Source organism: Dermacentor andersoni, chromosome 6 (genome assembly GCF_023375885.2).
Source record: "Dermacentor andersoni chromosome 6, qqDerAnde1_hic_scaffold, whole genome shotgun sequence".
Taxonomy (NCBI): domain Eukaryota; kingdom Metazoa; phylum Arthropoda; class Arachnida; order Ixodida; family Ixodidae; genus Dermacentor; species Dermacentor andersoni.
The window spans coordinates 167,181,424-167,205,927 of record NC_092819.1 but is presented as its reverse complement, the minus strand read 5'-3'; the positions used below and the strand labels follow the sequence as shown (position 1 = coordinate 167,205,927).

Genomic DNA, 24,504 nt, shown 5'->3' with positions numbered 1-24,504 from the left:
GGGCAGTTTGTAGGATACGCTTATGGCACTACTAAAAGAGAAAAAGATGGATGAAAAAACTGCTCGGTCACTGTTACCTATCAGTGCTGTGGCTGGTAGATTGTACATGCTCCCGAAGATTCACAAACAAGGAAACACGGGCCGCCCGATTATTTCCCGCGTAAACACTACAACTGAGAACCTATCGCGCTACGTTCGCTTTATGCGCAGCGGGCAGTTCGGGCCTATGAGAAAATGGTCACCTGGTCCCACCCTGAGTGGAGTAGCTGCAGCATGCAGGTAAGTACTCGATTTGATTCATATACTCGTTGACGCAGGAACAGTGATGGTTCTGGTGGTTGCGTATTCCGGCCGCTGCCGCATCAATCCGGACAATGTGGCCACATCAGTGGTGGACGCACTTGGCGACATGACCACATTGGCCATCTTGGCTGGTTTCTCCACACTCCTACATGGACAAATAGGTGAGTATCTACATTTTGTCATTACAGGGAACGCTCGCTATAACTAAATTATCAAGGTGGAAAATTCCCCTCACTATGAGCAATATTTTGTTAAAGCCAAAGGGCTGTTAAACATTCTTAGTAAAGCTGATGGCCACCCGAGTCCAACGGAACAAATTTCATACCCGTGAACGTCGCCAGATATTGTCCTATCCGGACCGTATGCTTATGCGCAGTATGCCTAAATGAATTAATTGAATATAAATCAGCAAATAAATGAATGTCATACCGACACGCGGCAGAAGTACCTACGTAGGGCTCTTCTACCCGGTAGGATGAAACGAAAGTTCTCTCTGGGTCATGTGATCCCGTACTGATTTTGCGTTTCGTACTAAGTTCGGAGTCCGGGGCTACTGCATTTCGAGTAATCCGGCCTAACATGCAGTAAATGCGACCTAGACCACGAAAAACTTGGAATAAAACGATACTTCAAATTAGGTCACTTCGGTATAAAGCGGGTTTAGTATCCATGGTGCCGAGCTAAAAAGTGTTCGAGTTGCCGATTAAAAATAGTTGGCCTTGTTCTATCAACCGACAGCTTCCGGCAAGATGACCTGCTGCAGGGATCGCCATTGTCTTGCGATGATGACAAGCTTGCGCTGCTGGCCCAAGAGACAATTTTCTTGAGCCTTCGTGTCAATAACCCAAGCTGGTTTAATCTGTAACACTCTTTCTAGAACACCTTTTGTGCTTAACAATTTACTGTCTTAACTATGCCTGGCAATCTGCGGCTGCCTGTTGAACTGAAACGTCGATATTCCTTTATATACACGCTTCTGTCTAAATACTGTCTCCACGGTCTCGTACGAGATCTTTATCGCCACTGGCCCGCATTGCCGCCCTGTTCAGCTAGGAGGCCTCGGGGCTTATGACCCTTCAGTACACGTGCGAAAAACCATGTAAAAATATTGTCCACAAATACTTTCTAGACTTTTTCTAGCGACAACCGAAATCCACATGCGTAGCGATTATTCCTAAGATATAACAGGTACGCCGCTAGCTCACCAGCTCACCAGAATCTGCGTATTCTACATCGTCAAAGTCCAAGCTGTTGCGAATACACCTGCTGCGGCGAATGACTGATGGCTATAGTTAGGTAAAAGCTAAGAAATAACCACTACAATTGTTCGGTGTTTCAACATTTCTAGCGATGATGTCACTGCAACTCTGAACGAGTTCGGTAGAATGCGACGCATCGCTCTCGACATGCCTCCGATCAGTGCAATCTTTCGTGCTATACTACTCCGATTCTCCGCGGTTCAGCTGGAGCTTTATTGGCGCCGGATAATGAACATCAGAATGATGCTGCTTTGTAATCACATCCCCTTTGAAGTGGGTTTGGGGTGGCGGGCGACAAATAGTCACTTAGCCTGCTTGAGCTAATAAATCAATACATTGTGTACATATCCAGCTTTTCTGGACGCGTACCAACTAGCGCCCCAAGCGGCCTCGGCACGAAGCTAGCCCGTTTTCAATGGAACGAGCGGGGCTTTCGCCAATAACAAACGCTGCAGGTCGATTATTGAGAAAGGCAGTTGACAGACATGTTCTGGAAGACAATCCACACGAGCCAAATGCGGTGATCACTCCCTGGCAAGCAAGAATTTTGTTCCCAGAGTGGTTAAAAGATTCAGCGATGGAGGCCCATGGAAACGACGAAAATTTGTACTCGATTTTCAAAACAAAAACGGTAGCTGTGATAAAATTACGGCGTCTATCGTAAAAGTCGCAGCAGCGTATGTAGTCCGGAGACTCAGCTTTCGATTGATGCCTATTTCGACTCTCTAAACATGGCGTAACACTGTTCCCAAAAGCAATTTTTGGCCCACAGCAGTGCAAATTGACGTGGTATATATAAAAACCCGAGCGTACAATTCGCGAAAATTTTGAAAGCCGTGGCCTTGTCGTTTAGTCGCTCGCACCTATCCTTACGCGTTATGCTGGCAGTCGTTCGATGCCGTGCGGCGTGGTGTATGTTTTTTTTTTTTTTTTTTTTTACGCCACGTAGTACTGAGTACGACAGTTTTCCACCAGGTGGCCGAAATACAAAAGTCAGGATCAGGTTTCTGTTTTGCTTTCTTCAGGAGGGCCCTTCAAATATTTTTTTCTATTTCTGCTTGCGAAAATGTAGGAATGGGTTGCTTCTTTGTTAAGTCATAGCTTTTATTATCAGATTTTATTCCTTGGACAGCATAACGACAAGCATGCGTATATCTTTGTCTTACGTTAAAAAATATACTATCGTGCCTTGTAGCAGGGATATAATCAGGAATTCGGGACATTGCACCTTCACCATCTTGTAGAACTTCATGGCAATGCACATTCACAACCGAATGTAGATATTTTTAAGCAATTTTATTTCTGTATAATAGCCGAGTATCAACAAGTTTCAACTGTCTGCGCCAAGAGGTGAGTCTTTTGTAACAACATATGCACTTATGGCACCTAGTCGGAACATTGGTGGTGCGTTAAAGCAGTGTTTTGGCCGGAGATGGGCGGTGATGTCGTTAAGTCACACGACAGGAGCAAACGGTCTTACCCCCTCTCAGTATAGCGCGCATTGACTTCAAGAAGCGCGAAATTTAAACAGTAAAGTGATTTATTACCGCTTGAGTTTTGAACGGTAGTTGCAGAGCGAGTGTCACTCAGTCTGTTTGCACGCGCATGTTTTTGTGAGGCAGAAGGGAAGAAGAGGGAGTGTGTATGCGTGTACACACCTTGAGTGTGCGTGCGTGTGTACTTGTATTTGCGTGTGCGTGCGTGTTTGTGTCTCAGTATTTGAATATGCATGCGCACAAGGGTGTGTATGCGTGTGCAAGCATACGCGTGTTTGTGTGTGTGTGCGTAGGCTCTTCTGCGTAGGCGCATGCGTGGGCGAGTGTAAATGTGAAAGCACGTGTCGTATCAGTGCGTGTGTGTGCATTTGTGTGAGTGTGCGAACGTGCGTGTGTGCGTGCGAGCGTAAATTTTTGTGCGTTGGTGCATGCGTGGGCGCGTGCAAATGTGAATTCGAGCGAGCTGTGTCGTATCCCAGGGTTAGGAATGAATCGAGTTTTCCCAGCATAGCATTTCTATAGCTTAGTAATGTTTTGAATTTATATATGTCACGATCTCTGATTATTCTGTTTTGTTGGAAAAGCTCTTGCGTATGTTCGAAAAAAAGAAACGTTCGCTATTGCGCGAATCGCTTTTATTTGAAGTATTTCTAGCATTTGAATATTTTGCGCTGTAGTGTTACCCCACATACGTGAACAGTAACTGAGGTGTGAATGGAAAAGAGCATGATAAATGAGACGCTTAACTTTAAAAGGTAATGCGCTTCGATTCCTATTTGACACACCAAAAACTTTTCGTAGCTTTGCGCAAGCATGACTAACGTGTTCATACCAGGACACCTGCGCTGTGAATATTACGCCTAGGGTTTTTATGGAGGACGTAATGTTAATTTTATATGGACCCAAAACAATATTACCTGGCAATGTAGTAGAACTTCCCGGAGCATGAAAAATAACGCATTTTGTTTTGGTTTCATTGAAGGTGAGGCCGTTTGTCTTAGACCATGCTCGAAGTCCATAACAAACGGAGCTTGCTATAGGCGTTATTTTTTTTAAACCTTTACCTGTAAAAAAGACAGAGCAGTCATCTGCATACGTGACAAATTTACACATATCGCTTACTTGCACAATATCATTAATGTAATAGGGGAAAACTGTCGGGCCAAGGATGCTACCTTGGGGCACACCCGCTGTCAAAGGTTGTATCGGCGATCTGTTCGCGTTAATTTCAACAAACTGATGTCGGCTTTCTATATAAGATCGGATAAGTTCAAGTGTTATTCCTCGGAAGCCATATTTTTCCAGCTTTATCAGCAGAAAACTATGGTTGACTCTATCAAAGGCTTTGCTGAAGTCTAAGTATAACCCTAAAGTTAGACATTTTTTTTTCAATGTTCTCTAGAATAAGCTCCTTTTGCATACTTAAAGCAGTTTCCGTAGACCGCTTTTTCTTAAACCCGTGTTGACAATCCGTTAGCAAGCCATGTTTTTGCGAAAAATTATCAATATGAAAGTTCACAATTCTTTCGAGTTCCTTTGATAGCACAGGAGGTATAGATACTGGTCGATAATTGCCAATATTATTTGTGTCACCTCCTTTGTGAATAACTATTACTCTAGCTACCTGCATATTACGCGGGAAAACTCCGGTTGACAGGGAAATATTAAAATTGTGCATTGCTGAAAAATTGTGGGGTTTTACGTGCCCAAAGCACTTTCTGATTATGATGCACGCCGTAGTGGAGGACTCCGGATATTTCGACCACCCGGGGTTCTTTAACGTGCACGTAAATCTAAGTACATGGGTGTTTTCGCATTTCGCCTCCATAAATGTGCATTATTGCTGGTGCAAGTAAGTCTGTGACGTACTTAATTGGCCTAATTTCTAAATCATCTAAGCCTCGACTGTGGCTATTTTTCAAGGATGAAAATGTTGTGATCACCTCAGGGGTGCTAGTAGTTTTTAGGAATAAAGATTCTCTTAATGAAGCTGCATGCATTGTATCTTGAATGTCGTGATCTACGCATCCTACTTTAACAAAGAAATTGTAAAAATGGTTCGCAAGTTCTGTGCCACCTACAAAAGGGCCATCAATGTTCAACGTATCTGTTCGTGTATCGACTGACTTCCGATTTAGTGTTTCGTTTATTTTTTTCCCTACTTTGTCACTTCTGCGCATAGAATCATTGTTACATATACGGCTGTAGTAGTCATTTGTCGCCTTTTCTTTTTCTTTGCTCAATTTATTCCTGAACTGTTTATATTATCTCCACTTTGACAAGTCCTTCGACTTGATAAAAGACTGATAAAACTTATTTTTTTTTGGTTGATTTGCTTGACGAGTTCTTTCGAAATCCATGGCTTGCGTGACATTCTTCGACTGCGATAGTTTTGAAACGCGAATGTTTTGAAGTACAGCGCTTTGAGTTTGCTCACAAACTTATCATATGACTCATTGGCATTTTCAATGGCAAAAACATCGCACCAGTTTATTTAGCGCACGGCTTCTCTGAATTTATCTAGCGTTTGAGCGGATATGTTGCTGTGCGTTGTCTTTTCAGTGCACGCACTTTTAACGGCGCCTTTACTTTCTAGAAAAAGATAAATAGGCATATGATGGCTGATATCACAGCTTATGACTCCCGAGTTGTCGGTGACGTGTAATTATAATAAATATTATAATGTGACGTCGAAAGCGTGTGACAATCAGCGGCAAGCACGACGCAACTGCCACGATCGAAACACGCCACCAGAGGTCAGTAGGTGTCGCCGACGGGCAGCGCCGAGCGACCACCGTGTGGCGTTGTTCGCCTGGTTTGGTTTATTCTGCCAACGGTGTACAGATATCCAAATGCATTTTTAATTTAGGCTCTTAGTATTCATGCACGCGTTAAAGATTTCGCAGAAAACTATGCGTTCAATTGCTAGCAGAAGCCTCTCCGTAACCGGAGAACGGGCCGATATGGCTCATGTGCTTTGGGAATGCCAACGCCATGAGGAAGAAGGACAAGGAGGAAGGAAGAAGACAACATGAGGACCCTCTGAAGCGGGGCGCCTCAGTGAGAGATGGCAAGCCGCCCTCCTGGGCGAGGCACCCGAAGACCACGAGTGGGCCGTCCAGCGGGCCAGGGCCGTTGCCGAGGATCTCGAAAGATTTTCCTCGGGCGATGGACCCCTGGCAGCCTAGCCCCGGGCGCCAACATTAAATAACCGTTGAACAAATAAAGTTTATTCCTATCCTATCCTCCTCCGTAACCGGCGACACCCACGGCCAGCGAACAAAGCCTTCGATCCTCATCGAGGGCAGTTAGTGCATACAGTCGAGAGAACGGCGCGCCCGTTTTAGACTTTTCCGTATTTACCGTACGCGAAAAAGTCCCGTCGTAATAAGACAAACAGCTCCGTGCAACTTTGCTTTGTTGCAGCTGGGCCGTGTTAGTACGTTAATGTCTCCTCAGCGGAGCGTCACGCTCGATGCGATCACTTTGCCGACAGCCGCCGATCGCTCGAGCCGGTAGGCCTATATCTCCCAGCTGTCGAAGCCGACGGCGCTTGTAATGAAAACGCCGCGAGTCATAAAGCATTTATTTTCGTTAGCGTTTTAGGGTCAAGACGATTATGTCGCGGGTAAATGAACACAGAGTTGGTTCTCTCCATACTCGGTCGGCAGCAAAGGCCGAATAAGGCGAGCGGCCTTGCAAGGTGGTCAGTAGGTGGTCAGGTTCGCAGACGGCCTTGCGGCCAGTCTGCGAAGCCAGGCGTGGGCACACTCGGCAGCGCGGTTCGACGACGTGCATTGCGATACTTTCTGAAGGAGTGCATGTCGCTCGCCTCAGTCCGTGCTGGCAGCAGCAGCCTCCGAATATATGATATCCTTAACGTAATCTTCCCGATACAGGTCCCGATACAGTCTTTGACTATGGGACCTCCTTATGTATACTACGCACATGCAATTATCTGTATTTTTACTAATAAATAAATAAATTATGAAATTAAATTATGAAATTATGAAACCTCGATGAGCCTGGCGAATAGTGGCACTTATAGAAAGCAGATACTGCCACACGCGATCAGTTTGAATGGCACGCTTGAAGTCGGAGGTCCATGTCATGTACGAGAACTGCAACGGAGTGACGGCTTCTTCAATTATTTTTGCCGCAGTGAACATGTGGCGTTGCCGCGGCAGAGGCCAGGGAAGAAAGCGAGAAATTCCTTTTCTAAGCATATGCTCTCGCACGCAGAGCGCTGCAGCTTTGTCTGATGTGCCCCAGATGGCGCTCGCTATTTTGCAGAAAGCAGGCCGTTGTATGTGGCCTTTTTAGACTTTACAGCAGCCTATGACAACGTAGACCGCAACATTTTGCGGGGTATTCTGGAAAGGGAAGGTGACGATTGTCTACAGCTTTTGAGAGAGATTTACCTAGAAAATAGCGTTTGCGTTGAATACGAAGGGATCAGGAGCGAGCACAAAGTCGATATCACCAAGGGACTGAGGCAGGGGGGTCCTTTATCCCCACTGCTGTTTATGATGTACATGGTGAAGTTCGAAAGCGCGCTAGAAGGAAGTAATATCGAACTCAGGTGTCATGGTATTCAATGAAAACAGTGAATGGACAGTGGCAATACAGGGCCAGGAAATATCTATGGTAACAGAATATAAATAGCTTGGTATATGGTTAAACGAAGGCAATAGATATATGGAAAAAACAGGAAAGAACAATAACAGTAAAGCGGAAGAGAAATGCAGCCATAATGAAGCACAGAGCGCTATAGGAATACGATAGGTATGAGGTCCTCCGAGGTTTGTGGAAATGTGTAATGGTTCCAGGACTTACTTTTGGAAATGCGGTAGCTTGCTTGAAATTAAGGGTACAATCAGGACTCGATGGCAACCAAAGGTCAGTGGGTCGCCTCGCATTGCGCGCTCACGGGAAGACTACAAACGAAGCTGTGCAGGATGATATAGGCTGGACTAGTTTTGAAGTGAGGTAAGCTCACAGTAAAATTGATTACGAAGAACGACTGAGGAATATGGAAAAAATAAATGAGCTGGAAGAGTATTGCGGTATCTGTACAGGAAAAACATTGATTCACAGTGGAAGAAAAGAACTAGGAAGCTTACCAGCAAGTACGCCGCCTGTAGGGTGGGCACGCAGCAACAAAGGACGTGAAGCGGAAAGTCAGAGAGGCCGAAATAATCTCATGGGTGGCGGCACTGAAAAAGAAACCTGTCATGAGTAACTACTTAAGAGGAAAAAAACGAAATCAGGAAAGAAACCATTTATGATAACTCAAAGGGAAGCTCATTACTTTTCGAAGCGAGATCGGGACGCCTTAGAACACGCACCTATAAAGCGAGATATAAGGAGGAAGAAGAAGCATGTGCTTGCTGCGGTAAAGATAGGGAAACAATGGAGCACGTTTTGTTAGAATGTGAAGACGTCTGCACAGCGGTTGATTTAGGCACTGCTGGCCTCCTTGATGCCCTTGGGTTCAGCGAGAGCAGTGGAAAAGCAAACATGTCCGCAGTGGAGATTAATAAGGGGCGATTGGAAGATTGGTGGAAGAAGGGTAGGGAAACGACAAAAAACGGAGACGTACAAAAGCAACGTTCGCAGTACGGGGTCAGAAAATTTGGTTGTGGGAATACACTGTGTTCTTTTTTCTTTTTTTCTTTTTAACCTAGGTAGGACATTAGGCAGTATAATAGCAAGAGCTCGGTGGCGCCATCCACCGCCCCGTTCCAAAGGGGATGCTCATAACATCCATCTATCCATCCATCCATCCATACACCCACCTATGACCCCTTAAACTTCGTGAAGTAGCGACATTCTCCTCCTCCGCTTTCACTCCTCTTCGTTTCTCTTCTCGTTCACGTTCCCTCTTCTACCATGGCGCCACCTACACCGCTCGAGTGTAGCAGACGACCTTTCGTAGAGAAAATGCACGCATAGTAATGCCATGCGCTTTTAGCGTTCGCGTTGGCTTTCAAGCTCCGAGTAACTTCGTATACAGCATAGGATTTCCATACGAACGGTTATACAAATTCAGTGACGGCAGCTTTTTTTCCTGTTTCGACAACTATTAAAAGATATCTGAACGAGCGCCAACGGCCATGACGACTCCGAATGTATCGCGCGCACTACAATTAGGTAAGCAACCTTCGTCAAGTGCGTGTCACAAGACCTTACTGCGAATTGTTGTATATAAAACATGTACGATCGGATGCCAACATCCTGACTCCCAGCTAGCCCTCAGTAGCCTAAATAATCTGCACCGTCCGTACGATGTGAATTCGTGGCGCGTATAAGCTGTGACGTACAATGGCTGACAGAGGGCACGAACGATCGCTGCTCTGAAGGTTCGAAAGAGTGCTACAAACTACAGTCCCGCCAACATACGTGCTTGCCAATCTTCTAAGCGCCCAAAAGGCTCATAGGTGGGCGCTGGTGCCATCATCTTTCTCGTGCCTCTAAGTCGAGAGAAATACCGCGACCGATCATCGTGTCAGGACTCTGCGTACACAGAAAATAAAAAAAAAAGTTTTTTTAGCATTCGTTCTCGAAGCGGAAATGCGATAACAGCGCTTCACACAATCTCAAACAAGAACATAGTGGGCTTGAGTAAATTTTTTTCTCGTTAGTGACTTATCACGAATAACATTTCCTTGTGTCTTCATTAAGTGACCTACTTGTTGCGAACCGAGTCGCATTAAGGTGCATGCAATGAGGACCGTTGCGCACGCTCCGAAGTAGCAGTGAAGTGATGACCGCGCAAAGAATTGCCGTGCTATGACGCGGCCGCAATTGTGGTAAGTGAAATGGTGTTTTATTTTTAGCAAGTTCATAGTTTATTTTCAGCATAGATGCATTATAGCTTTGCCTTTGCAGTCACAAATCACAGCAGGTGCGCCTCAGAAACATAGTGGAACTTATAGTGGAACGAGCGGGCGACCGCATGTTTTCTTTGCTAGTGCTCCCCAGGCGCATGTTAACCTTTGCACACTTTAAAGCTCACGCAAATTAGCTCAATGACTGAAGATGCTGACGCTCGGCTACGAACGCACCGTGTACCTCGGTTTCGGGAGAACACGCACGCTTTTCATCGGTGCCTTTGTCCACCGGGCGACCACCAACGACGACTACAAACAAATCAGGCAAACAAAGCTATTCTACCTAAAGAAGCCTAGTAAGTAACCACAAAAGGCATATAGTTGCTTCCCTAACAGGAGATTTCATGATCGAGCCTGGAATTGTGTCAAAATGCTGTGCTGAATCTTAAAAAGTGTAGTAATCAGGTTATCGCACCCAGCCTCGCGTGCCCGCCCATTTTAGCTTGTTGGCGCACAACATGATTAAGCGCACCAAATACGACTAACGAGACCACGTATTGCTTATATAAACAAAGTACACGTCGCGTAGGAATGGTGTTAAAACATGCAGACTAACCACAACATGCTCAGTGAACTGTGCAATACGTATTACGTTAACGCCCGCAACAAATTACGCGAGCCTGACACAAACTGTACTGTGAGAGACTCACAAGTTACCTGGCATAGTCGTGTGGAGGCTGTTGTTCTGAAGTTTTCCAATTGCTTGCTCACAACCCTGCTTTTTCACCACTTTTGCATTGATGTCGCCCATGACTGCAGTATACTGAGTTTGGACTTTTCTGATCGCAAATTCTACATCTTCCCAAAACTGATATATTTCATCATCAGAATGACTGCAGGTTGGAGCGTAGGCTTGTACTACGTTTAATGTATACCTCTTATTTAGTTTCATTACAACTACTGCTATCCTCTCATTAATGCTGAATAATTCGTCAATGTTGCACGCTATGTCCTTATTGGTTAGTTGTTGAAGTTGAAGATTATTCAAAATAGGAAAAGTACACAGGAAATATCGTACAGCACTTCTGAATCCCTACCTCAAGGCTAGTTGGGATCCAAGCTAGTTATAACTCACAATCATAACGGCAATATCACAAAGCATAAATAAATCATATATACATAAATATTCATTTATAAACACAAGGCAGGGTACGTGTAATAGCTACGAGAAACCTATAGAAAGCAATTTGTATGTAGTAAATTATACACTGCAAGTGAAAAAGGAAAACAGATATGTACAACAGAGTGATGAAAACTCTATGCAGACAAGAGTAGTGAGTGATAATGGGATTTCACTGATATTGAAAAACATTTTGCTTGTTTTACTTCCCATGGTAAGCTGTCCCATAGGAGTGCTCCAGTGCTGTTTAACCTTCGCCTTCCATATACATTATGCGTTTTTGGCAAGAGAAAATTTACCTTAAGTGTGCTGCGTCTATTTCTTCTGCAATGTAAAAAATTTGGTAAACTCAAAGGGCAGTTAGTGGTTGTGCTATTATGAGTATGTAATATAGTTTTAAAATTCAGTATTTAATTAAAAGGCAGTATATTTAAACTTTGAAACAGCAGCATTGATTTAGCACTCTAATCTGAAAAGGTCATAAATCGCAAGGTCCTTTTCTGAAGTACACTAGATTCTATATATGGAACGTACATGTTACCCCAAGATGAAATACAGTAGGATAGATGGCTATGGAATATGCTAAAGTCAACTGCTCTCAGAGTGGCACTTTAAAAGCAATAACGCCATTCTTACAGCATAAAACAAGCTTTGCTCAACTTTCTACACAGCAATGCAATGTGAGGCTTCCAATGGATGCTCATCTAGTGTGACACCCAAGTATTGAAATGAACTTTCCCGCTGAAGGTTTAGAGAAAGCGAATGACAATCTCTTAGAAGTGCTTTCCACGAAGAAGTAAAGAGAATATGTTTAGTTTCCTTGGTATTCAGAGTTAGATTATTTGACGCGAACCACTGGTTAACACTTCGAAGTTCATAATTAGCCACTTGAAACATTCTGTCCAAGGAGTCCAGCGCACAAAGTAAAACAGTGTCGTCTGCATACATCACAGCAGAGAAGTTTTCTAAGGCATCCGGAAGATCGTTTACAAATAAAGAAAAAAATATTGGCCTCAGTACTGAGCCTTGTGCGACCTCTGTAACAATGTAAGAAACGTCGGATTTGGTATCTGCAATGTCTACTAGTTGTTTGCTGCTATTGAGATAGCTGCAGGAAAAATGAAGAGTTAGTCCTCAAAAACCATAGCATTCGAACTTATTTAGCAGTATGACATGACCTACAGTGTCAAACGCTTTTCGCACATCTATAAATATGCCTAGGACACCTTTGTTGTTGGCCAAGTGAGAATTTATGTAGTCAGACAAAGCTAATACTGATGTGTTTGTCGATCTTTTAGCTCGAAAACCATGCTGGCAATAAGAGAAAATGTATTAACGTTCAAGGACTTAAGTGATTCGTTGGGCGATAAGTATTCAATGACTGTGTTTCCTACTCCGTACTGTTTCTTATCTGGAAGTCCTCTATAGCAGAGGACGTGGCCATTTGTCAGCAATGTATAAGGCCAATGATATCCGAAACAATGCCTGACAGTTCCTCAAAAAGTCCTGCTAAGCGAGCCTCACTCGAGAGAGTTCGAGTGTTAAAGGTTTCCAGGGTCAGTTTACATTGGCGGTTTGTCCGGGTCCACAGATTCTTGGCACCTTCTGCTGCGTTACAGGTCGGACCGCCGCCTTGGTCAGCTGCTCCTCAGCTGCTGGGGACAGAGTGCCATTGGTTAATTTAATGAGTCATTTGGAAGGAGTGGCCGAATACTGCACCAGCAAGGCTAATTCTTGTTCTGGTGAGGGAGTCTCTTCTTGAAGCTTAGCGGGTCTTCCTAATTTGGTTGGCACCTGGATTAGTATAGCTCCACTTGCTCTCGGCGCTTTGGCCAGTGTCGGGCGCCACTCCAAGCCGGGAGATGTAGCTTACTGGGGGAGGTGAGGCTTCCCAACCTCAGAAAAAAAAGAAAAAAAAAAGAAAAAGAAAACCAGGAAAGAAAGAAGAACTTCAGTTTGGCCTAGTTGGTATTTACTGCAAATCATATTGACCGCAAAAAAGACGGGGACAGAGGAAGAAAACACATAAACAGAAAACACAAAACACATACCGCCCGTGCTGTTTATGTGTTTTCTTCCTCTGTCCCCGTCTTTTTTGCGGTCAATATGATTTGCAGGAAAGAAAGAATAATAAAAACACAAAATAATAAAAAAATCTAACGTGTGGATTCGAACTTCTCACTGTGGCAACCGAGCATCCAAGCTAGCTTAGTCAGATAACGCAGCGGGCTGTCAGGCCACCTTACGTCTTTTTTTTTTCTGTATTTCCAGACAATCGGCAAACACATCAATGCACACTGTTGCCACCATCTGACAATATTCACTTTCCCACCACGGCACTTGGAGCTAGAGGTTGAGATTACAAAGGGCATCTATCAATAACAACGGTTCATCGTCATACGCTAATTTCTGAAACACTTCCCGTAGTTTATTCATATTGTTGCAGGAAGAAAGCAGGCCCACGAGTGTAAAATAATGTATATTTACAAATGGTGTATATGGCGTTCAGGCAACTGCCAGACTTCGTCTTCCTCTAGTCCAATTCAATTTCTTCCTTCACTTCACCGTAACATCACCCTCCCGGCGGGGTAGCTCCATCCCGGTGCAAGTTATAGAGCCTCACTTAATGGGGGGACATAGGGCTTCAGCCTGGCGACGTGAACAACATCGCTGGTTACGTTACGAGGCACTGAAGGCTGACCGACTGGGGCGATCTCGTACGTCACATCTGAAAGTTGGCGTAAGATCTGGTATGGGCCAGAATAACGGGAAAGTAGTTTTTTCCAACAAGCCGACGCCACGTGAAGGCGTCCAGAGAAGAACAAGGGAACCTGGTGAAAAATGGTGGTCTCGGTGCCGAAGATCATAGCGTCGCTTTTGAGAAGCTTGCGAGACTGTGAGGCGATGACGGGCGACATCTCGGGCCTGGGTGGCTAAGTCAATAGCATCGCGAGCGTAACCAGTCCTGGGTGATTCTACTGCGGAAGGTAGCACCGTGTCAAAGGGCAAGGTGGGGTCGCGGCCATACAAAACGTAAAATGGTGAAAATCCGGCAGTGTCTTGACGGGACGAGTTGTATGCGAAAGTGATGAACGGTAAAGCGACGTCCCAGTCGCGGTGATCGTCGGAAACGTACATGGTGAGCATTTCAGTTAGTGTGCGGTTGAGTCGCACGGTGAGGCCGTTCGTTTGAGGGTGGTGCGCGGTAGGAATCTGGTGTTCTGTAGAAGAGGAGCGGAGCAGATCATCGACGACCTTTGATGGAAAGTAGCGGCCGCGATCCGACAGCAACTGGCGAGGGGCGCCGTGGTGCAGGATGACGTCGTATAGTAAGAAGTCGGCGCCATCTGTAGCGCAGCTGGTTGGCAACGCTCGTGCGATCACATATCTCGTGGCATAATCAGGTGCTACAGCAGTCCATTTGTTTCCTTTGATGGAAATTGGAAAGAGGCCAAGGATGTCGAGGCCCACACAGAAGAAGGGCTCAGTAGGTATATCAATCAGTTGAAGCAAACCAGCAGGAGGCATAGCAGGCGTCTTCCGGCGCTGACACAGGTCGCAAGAAGCGACATAATGGCGCACATAGCGATAAATGCAGGGCGAAAAGAAGCGGCGCCGCAGGTGGTCGTATGTACGAGCGATGCCCAAATGTCCAGCAGTAGGAGCGTCGTGAAGTTGCTGGAGCACGGCGACTCGAATGTGCTTGGGAACAACTAGGAGGAGCTCCGGGCCGTCAGGACGAACGCTGCGATGGTATAAAGTTCCATCGCGCAAGGTGAACATCCGAAGGGACGGGTCATTGGGCGAGGAGCTTAGGCGTTCCATAAGTGTTCGAAGAACAGGATCTTTGCGCTGCTCGTCGCCAATATGGAGGAAGCCGGAGAGGGATAGAACACTGATGTCCGAGTCTGCATTGGTATCGCCCGGTTGATCTACGGGATTGCGGGACAGACAGTTAGCGACTTTATGCAGGCCCCCTGACTTATACATAATATAAAATGTATATTCTTGTAGACGCAATGCCCAACGTGCAAGTTGTCCAGTTGGGTCCATCAAAGAGGAGAGCCAGCAGAGGGCGTGATGATCGGTTATGACGCAGAAGCTCCGACCTAAAAGGTACGGTCGAAATTTCGCAACCGCCCATACGACCGCGAGACATTCTCTCTCAGTAATGGAGTAATTTCGCTCGGACGTGGAAAGGCGACGGCTAGCGTAAGCGATGACACTGTCTTGGCCCTGTTGACGCTGAGCGAGGACGGCGCCAATGTCATGACCACTCGCGTCACTTCGTACTTCAGCGGGCGCAGAAGGGTCAAAGTGTGACAGAATCGGGGAAGTTGTAAGCCACTTAATCAGGGTAGAGAAGGCTTTCTCTTGCAGTGGTCCCCAAGAGAAAGAGACGTTTTTCTTCAGAAGGTCAGTGAGAGGGTGAGCGATGTCGGCAAAATTTTTCACAAATCACTGGAAATAGGAGCATAAGCCCAGAAAACTGCGGACATCGTTTGTTGAACAAGGTTCAGGAAAATTTTGCACGGCGTCAACTTTCTGTGGATCAGGTTGGATTCCGGCGGCGTTTACGAGATGGCCGACCATGTTAATTTCACGGCAACCGAAATGGCACTTGGAGGAGTTTAGCTGAAGGCCAGCCCTGCGAAACACGGAGAGTATGGTTGGGAGGCGCCGCAGGTGGCTCTCAAAGTTCGGCGAAAACATAATCACATTGTCGAGGTAACAGAGGCATGTAGACCACTTCAGGCCGACCAAGAGATAGTCCATCATGCGCTTGAATGTAGCATAATCCAAAGGGCATGACCTTAAATTGGTACAGACCGTCCGGTGTGACGAAGGTGGTTTTCTCGCGGTCCATCTAATCGACGCTAATCTGCCAATAGCCGGAGCGGAGGTCAATTGATAAAAAGTATTGGGATGCGTGAAAGCAGTCAAGAGCTTCATCAATGTGAGGCAGGGGATAAATCTCCTTCTTCGTTATCCTGTTGAGGTGACGGTAGTCAACGCAGAAGCGCCACGAGTTGTCTTTGTTCTTTACTAAGACAACCGGTGATGCCCACGGGCTACTGGAAGGTTCAATGATGTCCTTGTCCATCATCCTGTCTACCTCTTTCTGTATGATGGCCCTTTCTGTTGCAGAGACACAATATGGCCGCCTATGAATGGGGCTGGCGTCACCGGTGTTGATGCGATGCGTGACAACAGATGTCTGGCCAAGTGGACGGTCGTCCAAATCAAAGATGCCCCGATAAGATGACAGGAGGTGACGAAGAGCTGTAGTTTCCTCGGAAGGAAGGTCAGGGGCGATCATCTTAGAAACATCGTCCGCACGCGTCGAGTACGAAGGAGTGGGTGACAAAGGTCCGTTGGTACTGAGGAAGAATTCAGAGGTCAAAGAAGAAATCTCAAATTCTTCCAAGGCAGATACCGTGTGACAGCACATGCGACGAAAATCCGAAATTGACGATGGGCATGCGAGCGCACTTTTCGCGGATCCGGATTAAGGTACTCGGCAGGGCAATATTGCGTGACAAAACCACGTCAGTAAGCGGCGACACGACGTACTCATCAGGTACGGGAGTACAGGGCGTGAGGAGGACATTTGTAGCCGCCTGTGGAGACAGCCTTGCAAACTCAGCAGAACATAAGCGGTGTGAAGCACAAGTTGTTGCGTTGGCAGGAAGCGGCAGATCTAACTGTACAACACCTGCGGAGCAGTCAATTTAGGCAGAGTGTTTTCGGCAGAGTGTTGAGAAAGGAAGTCGAGGCCGAGAATTAGGTCGTGTGGACAGTGTTCAAGGACGATAAATAGAACAACGGTATAATGGCCCCCAATGGTCACACGTGCTGTACACATTCCAAGGACAGGTGAAGTACTCCCATCGGTGACTCGCACAGTGCACGGTATGGCAGGTGTCAGAACCTTTTTGAGCCTTCGGCTGAGCGCAGCGCTCATAACTGAAAACTGCGCTCCTGTATCAACGAGAGATCTAACGGGAACGCCATCAACTTCAATGTCCAGTAGGTTTCCACATGTAGGTAGGGTCAACAGAGGATTTGTGGGCCGGATCGGAGTTGCAGCTTCACCTCCGGGAGCTGCACCGCCTAGTTTCCCGAAGCGAAGCGACCTGTTGCAGAAGGGGATGAAGAGCGATGAAGAAGAGGCGAACGGGACCTACGACCTTGTGGAGACGGGGAGCAGCTGGATCTTGGTGAAGCACTGTCGGCGTTGATGCTCCTAGTCGGCGTATAGGGCGAGAAAGTACGATTGTCTGGTACTTGGCGGTAGTGACTCGGAGACGACCACCGACGAGGCGACGAGCAGTGGTTGCGGCAATGACGGGCGATGTGTCCAATACCGGAACCATTAAAACAGATGGGTTTATCATCCGCTGTGCGCCAGTCAGCTGGGTTGCGACGGCGTGGCGGAAAGCTTTGCGTCTGGGAGCGAGCGGCCGGAGAAATCTGGTAGGTGTTCGTATCGCGGACCGAGCAGAGAGATGGAATGCCCAAACTTGCTATTTCCTCCTGAACGACCGCTTGTATAAGGGAGATAGCGGGCACGTTTTCCCGACATTCTCAACGAACTGGAGCCGGGGCCATGGCGTCAAGCTCACGGCGAACGATGCGCGTTATTTTTTCCGGTCCTGTGGGCTGAACGAACCGCGGCGGGTCTTCGCAAGAAGATGTCGCGGCGGTATTGGGCAATCGGTCGAAAGTTTGAGCGACGCGGCGGCCCTTCACTTGTTCGAATCGCCGGCACTCCTTTGTAATTGCATCCACAGTGGCACAATCTTTACACATCAGGAGATTTAAGGCATCATCTGCAATACCTTTCAGTATGTGACCAATTTTGTCTGCCTCGGTCCCGTTGTCATCAGCCTTGCGACAGAGGGCCAGCAAATCCTATATGTACACGACAGAGGATTCTGTGGACGTCTGAGCGTGGTACGCAAGTACTTTTTTTGCTGCCAGCTGACGACCGACAGGTCTGAGAAACAGGTCTCGCATTTTTTCTTTGCAGACATCCCAGTTCGTTAGGTCAGCTTCATGTGTGTCGTACCATTGCTTCGCAGTTCCCCTCAGATAAAATATCACGTTTGCTAGCATCGTTGTTGGATCCCACCTGTTGTCGCACACTCGCTCGTACATCGTAAGCAAGTCCTCGACGTCGGCGTTGTCCGTGCCACAAAATGTCCCCGGGTCCCCCGGATGAGTTAGGATGACCGTTGGCACAGGCTAATGAGGCGTTGTCGCTTGTGTCGTTTGATTTGCCATTGTGGCGGCAGGTAGATGACGTTCGCTGCGAAGTTCCGTGGTTGTACCCCGCACCTTCCGCCAAAATGTTGCAGGAAGAAAGCATGCCCACGAGTGTAAAATAATGTATATTTACAAATGGTGGATATGGCGTTCAGGCAACTGCCAGACTTCATCTTCCTCTAGTCCAATTCAACTTACTCCTTCACTTCACCGTAACAATATAGGATATAGGCAAAGTAGGATTTTACTGCTCTCACACTTATATTACAATTCCTTACAGCCATGCGGTTTCTCCAGATACTATGAAGGCCGAGAAGAAAGAACATGCCATAAGGTATACTGTCTTGCACTGTGGCTAGGTAACGAATACCACGCGGTGTTAACGGCAATTCCTTTTTTAATAGTTCTTTGCATGAGAACTATTAAACCCCAAAAGAGCACGGCACTCCAACAGTCTAGAAAAAGGTGTTCCATAGTCCAAATCAAACAGTTAGCCCCGCATGGTAAATATTCCCCTCTTTCTTCTAGCCATGTTATCGCAGGCAAGGTATTAGTATGTAGTTTAAAAAAGAATGCTTTCACTCCCCCTGGTACAAACATTCGTTTCACACGTTTTAGCACGTTCTTCTCCTGGCCTTGGCGGTACAATAATTTATATAATGGTTCTGGGAACATAATGTCTATTAAATTCGAGCTTATCCGCTTACGTCTCACTGTAGCCAAATATTCTATGGAAAAGTGATGGTTTAAAAATCTAAATGCTACGACCACCTCACATAAAAATTTACTCGTTGCGGAACACCCACCCTCCCTCATCGAGACAGCAAAGTTAGGTAAGACATCACTCAATCGGACTTGAATAACTGTTCGCAAGAAATGATTTGTCGCGTCTCGTAAGAACAAAAATCTAGAAACCGGTTGTTTTGCGTATTAATTCGGTAATAACAAGCCCCCCTGACCCAACTTGCGAAACAAGTAGTTCCTACTTTTTCGTTCATATTTAGACTGCCACAGAAACACAGCAAATGCTCTATGAAATTTCTTAAAATTGAATCGGGAACAGCTCAGGACTTGCATGAGATACCACAGCTTGCTCACCAAGAAGATTCTGCAAATAGACGCACGTGCGAATATGGAGAGGTCACGCCCGGCCCACTTATCAGTCTGAGCTTTTAATTCCTGCACTTTGCCATTCCATAAATCTTTGGTGTCTCGATGCGTGCCTAATGGTACACCGAGATAAATCCCAGGCGTGAGCTTCCACTGCATACCTTAAAAAACACGCGGCGTTGTTTGCCACCGGCCATGCCACAAGCCTACACACGTATTGAGGTTTATATTGCTGTCCGTCATGTCACAAAACTCGCACATAATTGTCATGGCCACTCGAACACTCTCCTTATCAGCGCAGAATGAACATCATCAGCGTAAACTAATAAACGCCCCTCACACCCTTCTAGGCTGAATCCACGCACATACGGACTATCAATCATTTTTTTACAGAGGGCCTCTAGATATATTGCGAACAAAAGAGGTGACTAGGGGGCATCCCTGACGAACAGAGGAACGTACTTCAATCCTTTCAGTTAGGTTATGGTTGATAATGAGGTTAGTTGTACAATTATTGTATGCCATTTTAACTCCCTCTGTTATCCGTGATCCACCACCGACGTAACCAAGAATTGTAAACAGGAGATCGTGACCTACTCTGTCGAATGCATTTTCTAGATCAATTTGTAACATAGCGACTTTCCTAAAATCTGCATCACAAGTTTCAAGAATGCTGCGAGCCACATGGATATTAGTAAATATAGACCTCCCTCTTGTCCCGCAGGTCTGATGCGGTCCTACTAAAGCACCAATAAACCCTTGTAGACTCCGCGCAAATATCTTCATTAATGCTCTATAATCTACGTATGTCAGCGTAATTGGCCTGTAGCCTGTTACTTCGTTAAGTTTATTCGCGTCATCGCTTTTTGGCATCAAGACTATATACGCCCTTTTAAAGGACGGTGGCATACGACCTTCTTGATACGCCTCCACAAAAACACGTTTAATACGACGGCTATCTTCGAGCAAAAGGCTTTGTAAAAAACAGCTTTTAAGCCGTTAGGTCCTGGCGATTTTCGAGGGTTGAGGTTTTCAATGACCATTTCGATCTCCTTTGCTGTGATATCTTCTGACAATTTTTCTGTTTCTTCGGCGTCTAGCCTAGGTAGAGAGGTTCGAAAATGGCTTTCATACCCAGTCTTGCTCAATATTCTACACTTGAAGAGCTCCCTGTAATATTCCGTAAACGCATAATTGATTTCTTCGGCATCTCTAGATATTTTCCCTTTGTATTCAAACTCAACTATTTCGTTTCTCCTCGCACACTTTGTCTGAGTTCCCAAAGCACGCTTTGTTGGCATTTCATCAGCCAAGATCTTTCCCATTCGTGCGCGAATAAGTGCGCCACGGTATTTTTCCGTGTCGATAGCCTCAATTTTATTATTTGTTTCCCTTATTTCTTCCATATAAGTGCCTGGTGTTGCAGTTGCAGCATTCACCAATTCCTGAAGCATTTTTTAAGGTTATTTTCATCTTGGCGCTTCTCAAAACGTATTTGTACGGCTCGCTCCATCGCGTTCATTTTGACGACTTCCTTAAATCGCTCCCATCGCTCACCCCACCCAGAAATTGGTCGTGCTTCAGGAGTATCGCGTTTAATTTCCATGTTTCCCATTTCATTCTAGGTTTTGCGGTGATCTTCTTCCCTAACGTGAAGGTTACTAAAGCATGGTCACTGAATGCTATGTTCAGCACCTTGTAATCATCACACACTATGGCGATTTCTTGCGAAAGATAAGCTCTGTCTAACCTTGCATGGCTATTGCCTTGAAAATGAGTATAATGCCGATTATTGCCTCCTTTCGCGTAATGTGCAATGTCCTCCAACAGAGCTCTTCCAATGGCCCCCCTCAGAAAGACAACGCTCTTATCAGCCCAGTATCCATCCCTCGAACTATCGTCCGAGCTCAAAACGCAATTGAAATCTCCTAACACTATCAAACATCTGTCTGTTTTCAGATATTGCGATATTTTTTCAAAGAGACTTAGCCGGTCATTCACTTTCGTTGGTGCGTACATACATAGTATTCGGAATTTTATGTTGCAATATACAAAATTGCACAGCACGAATCGTCCACTCTGACAACTTATAATTGTTTCTTCAACTATTCCCAATCTTTTCTTAATAAACATGCAGCAACGGGCCGTTGTGCTGACAGCATGGCTAACGTATACGGTATAGCGGTAACTAAACTGTGCAACCATACCGTCAGTCTGACTCTCACTCTCTATTTTAGTATCTTGAATCGCCAATATATCTAAACCTTCTTCCAACATTACGCGTCGGAGCTGCCGCCGTCTCGTCCCGAGACCGCTAACGTCGAGCGTTCCCACGCGCAACGGAGCTAATGACATAGCCATTTCACACAGCAAGAGTAAAACAACGGTAGGGCTCCCAGCAAATAGCAACATTCAAAAACCGAGCGTTCCTGTCGGCACGACAGCTTAAACGGGCCCCCCGGCGCCAGTCGCGTTGGTCACTGCGTCGCCTGCCCTTCTCGGGTGAGCGACGCTGACCTTTGCGCGGGGGCGTACTTCCGTTTCTTGGCCCGGGTCGAGCGGACCACCATCCACTGCGGCCGCAGGCATTGACATTGTCCGCCGGCGCCTCCTGATCTGGAGCATCACTTCGGTGCCGCTTGGAAGGCATGGCCGGCTCCTCAGTGGCCGTCTCATCCGGCGTCTCATATGGCGTCTCTGGCTCCGCGTCCTCAGTTCCACGTTAAACCCGTCGCCCCCCATGGTGCGGTTCTTTGGGTGCAGGCTGTGTCCTCTCTTCTTTGTTCATTCTTCTTTCTTTCTGCTTTCTTCCTGCTGCGACGTCCTGTGTCGAGGCGGATGGCGTTTCCACCTTTTTCGCGACACTTGCCCCGTTCGACAGGCGTTTCCGAGGACGCTGTAAGTTTTTTCGTTACCTCCTCTTCCATCAATTCGAGACCTTCGTCGTCAGACTGCGTGCTGCCAGTAACTCTTGCATACGTACGCACGCATTCATCTGCTTCAAGGCCGAATTCCCGGCACTCAGAACACCTTGGCACTCTGCAGTCTCTTCTAATGTGTCCTTTGCGTCGACATCGAAGGCAAACTGGAGCTCTCCCAGGAACGACGACCAGCACTGCGCCAGCAAATATCTTGAACAAATGGGGCAGAGCATCCGATGTTAAGTTCTCTCGGAGAGGCATCCGCACAATACGCGCGGTAGACTCGGCTTGCTCGAAGCCCCTCACCTTCCACTCCTATTGTCGTACTTCTTTCACTTCGCCATAGTGGTCGAAAGCCCTCTTCAATGCTTCCCCGGTAACGTGGAATGGAACCCAGTACATAGTGAGTTGATGTCTTGCTGCACTGGGTCAATACGGCCCAAAAGTGCCCTGTTAACTCCAGGCTACCCGCTTTAATCGGCAATTCCTTCACCTCTGGAGTTCGTAGCTTGATGAGCCACACATGCGTCATTTGGAAGGGCCCGATTCCGGCCACGTCTTTCAGTGCACCGAGCTCTTGCAGCGGGTCACGGAAATCTTCGAGGCGGTATGGCGCCCCGGCAACGTCACAGTGTAAGAACAGACACTCCTTCATAGTTTCACCTGATGGCAAAGTCGGTAGTACATACCGATAGACCAGTGGAGCGACAAAAGACCTGTTAGCACGGCCAGACGTGGCCGCTGAAATCACTCTTGCAGAGCTAGACATCTTTCGTCCGAACGCGTCCGCGTCCAGAGGCAGAGTGAGGCGACCTTACGTCGAAGAATTCCTTCCCAGAGGATCCTACATGCTTGGAAATATGCTTCAATTATCCGCGACATACGGGTTTTGTTAATCGCAAGAGGTGGCACAACATAGCCTTTCTCAATGGTTCTAGCATCGTGGTTTCGGAGTCTCCCGTACGCATGCGGCCATGAACGCGGCTAGGTATAGACGGTATATTTTCGGCGAATTTGAAGAGCACTTAAAACGAGTGTAAGAGAGCAATGGATCCGTAGTGACTATAGAGGTATGCGTTGCATACCATAGTGCCAAGGGAGTAGGCGAAGCGACTTGCCGACGGAGTACAAGAGAAGCAGCGACCCGCCAAGCGAACGGCCGCGGAACAAGCCGCCGAGACCAAGCGGCTCCGATTGGAGGACCGCCACTTGCGAGACGCCGTCGCGCAGTTTCAAAAGTACTTGGTCAAAGACGAATTCAGTTCCTTCACGTAGCGTCGACGACCACCTCTGTTTCCGATCATACGACGTCAGAGTGTGGCGGTCCTCGAGTAAGCTTTCCGCGGGAGCACGTCAGCTCGTTCGGGCTTTAGCCCAACTAAATGGAAGAAATACTTCAATCTACGAGGGTGCTTTTCCTTCAATTTCGGGCAGGCCCTCGAGGAAGCATCACCGGACCGAAGGCAATTAGGGCATTTGAGAACGGTGGCTGCAAAGGCTCTGCGCCCCCGTGTCCTAGCCTCACGAAATTGCGGCACTGGAGTGGCTTTGAGATAAGTGGTTGAAAGAGGTGTCTAAAGTGGCCCACCTTGACGTGGGAAGGAAGCATGAGACTCGCCCTTGAACATTATCTTCATGCAGTAGGATGTGCTGAAGTGGGACACATGAGTTATGGTGAGGCCATAAAGAGCTAGCTTCACTAGAATAGGCAAGTCAACGCGGCAGACAGAGCCGTCCACATCGTAAATGACCACAGAAGTGGAACCACTGTTCAGAGGGATATGCGACGCACCTTTATGCTACCAAGTACCGTACGTCTGCTTAAAGTGCTCAGCGGAGTCTCATGTACAACGTCTACCAAGACCTTTGTGCGGTGACTGTGAAAACGGTAACTTCATTTGGGAAAGTGCCGAACCGTTTGGCCGATGGTCGACTCGCTTATTCAGCGGGCAACGTCGTGCTCACGTTTGTTGGAATATGCACCAAATTACACTAGATGACGCTGGGCACAACGGCGGTAAGCAATGCAGCCAGGCCACTGGCAGTTTCTCTTGAAGCAGTCAGATCCCGACTGGGTGGTGCTGGTTTTGGGATCGCGAAGGTGTGCCTTCTGGGACTAGAACAGCTGAAGGT

At 46.8% G+C, this 24,504-nt stretch overlaps 1 protein-coding gene across 5 annotated transcripts in view; it reads left to right on the top strand.

The window, feature by feature from the left end:
* The window catches only part of LOC126523413 (solute carrier family 41 member 1-like), a 474,589-nt gene that overhangs the window by 338,269 nt on the left and 111,816 nt on the right, over positions 1 to 24,504 (top strand). For 4 of the 5 annotated variants that reach the window (XM_072288882.1, XM_055066791.2, XM_072288879.1 and 1 more), the window contains one exon: positions 318 to 464. The exons of the other annotated variant lie outside the window; for it this stretch is intronic. In XM_072288882.1, coding sequence (XP_072144983.1) covers positions 318 to 464 — 147 coding nt within the window. The remainder of the gene's footprint in view (positions 1 to 317; positions 465 to 24,504) is intronic. 5 annotated transcript variants of the gene reach the window in all.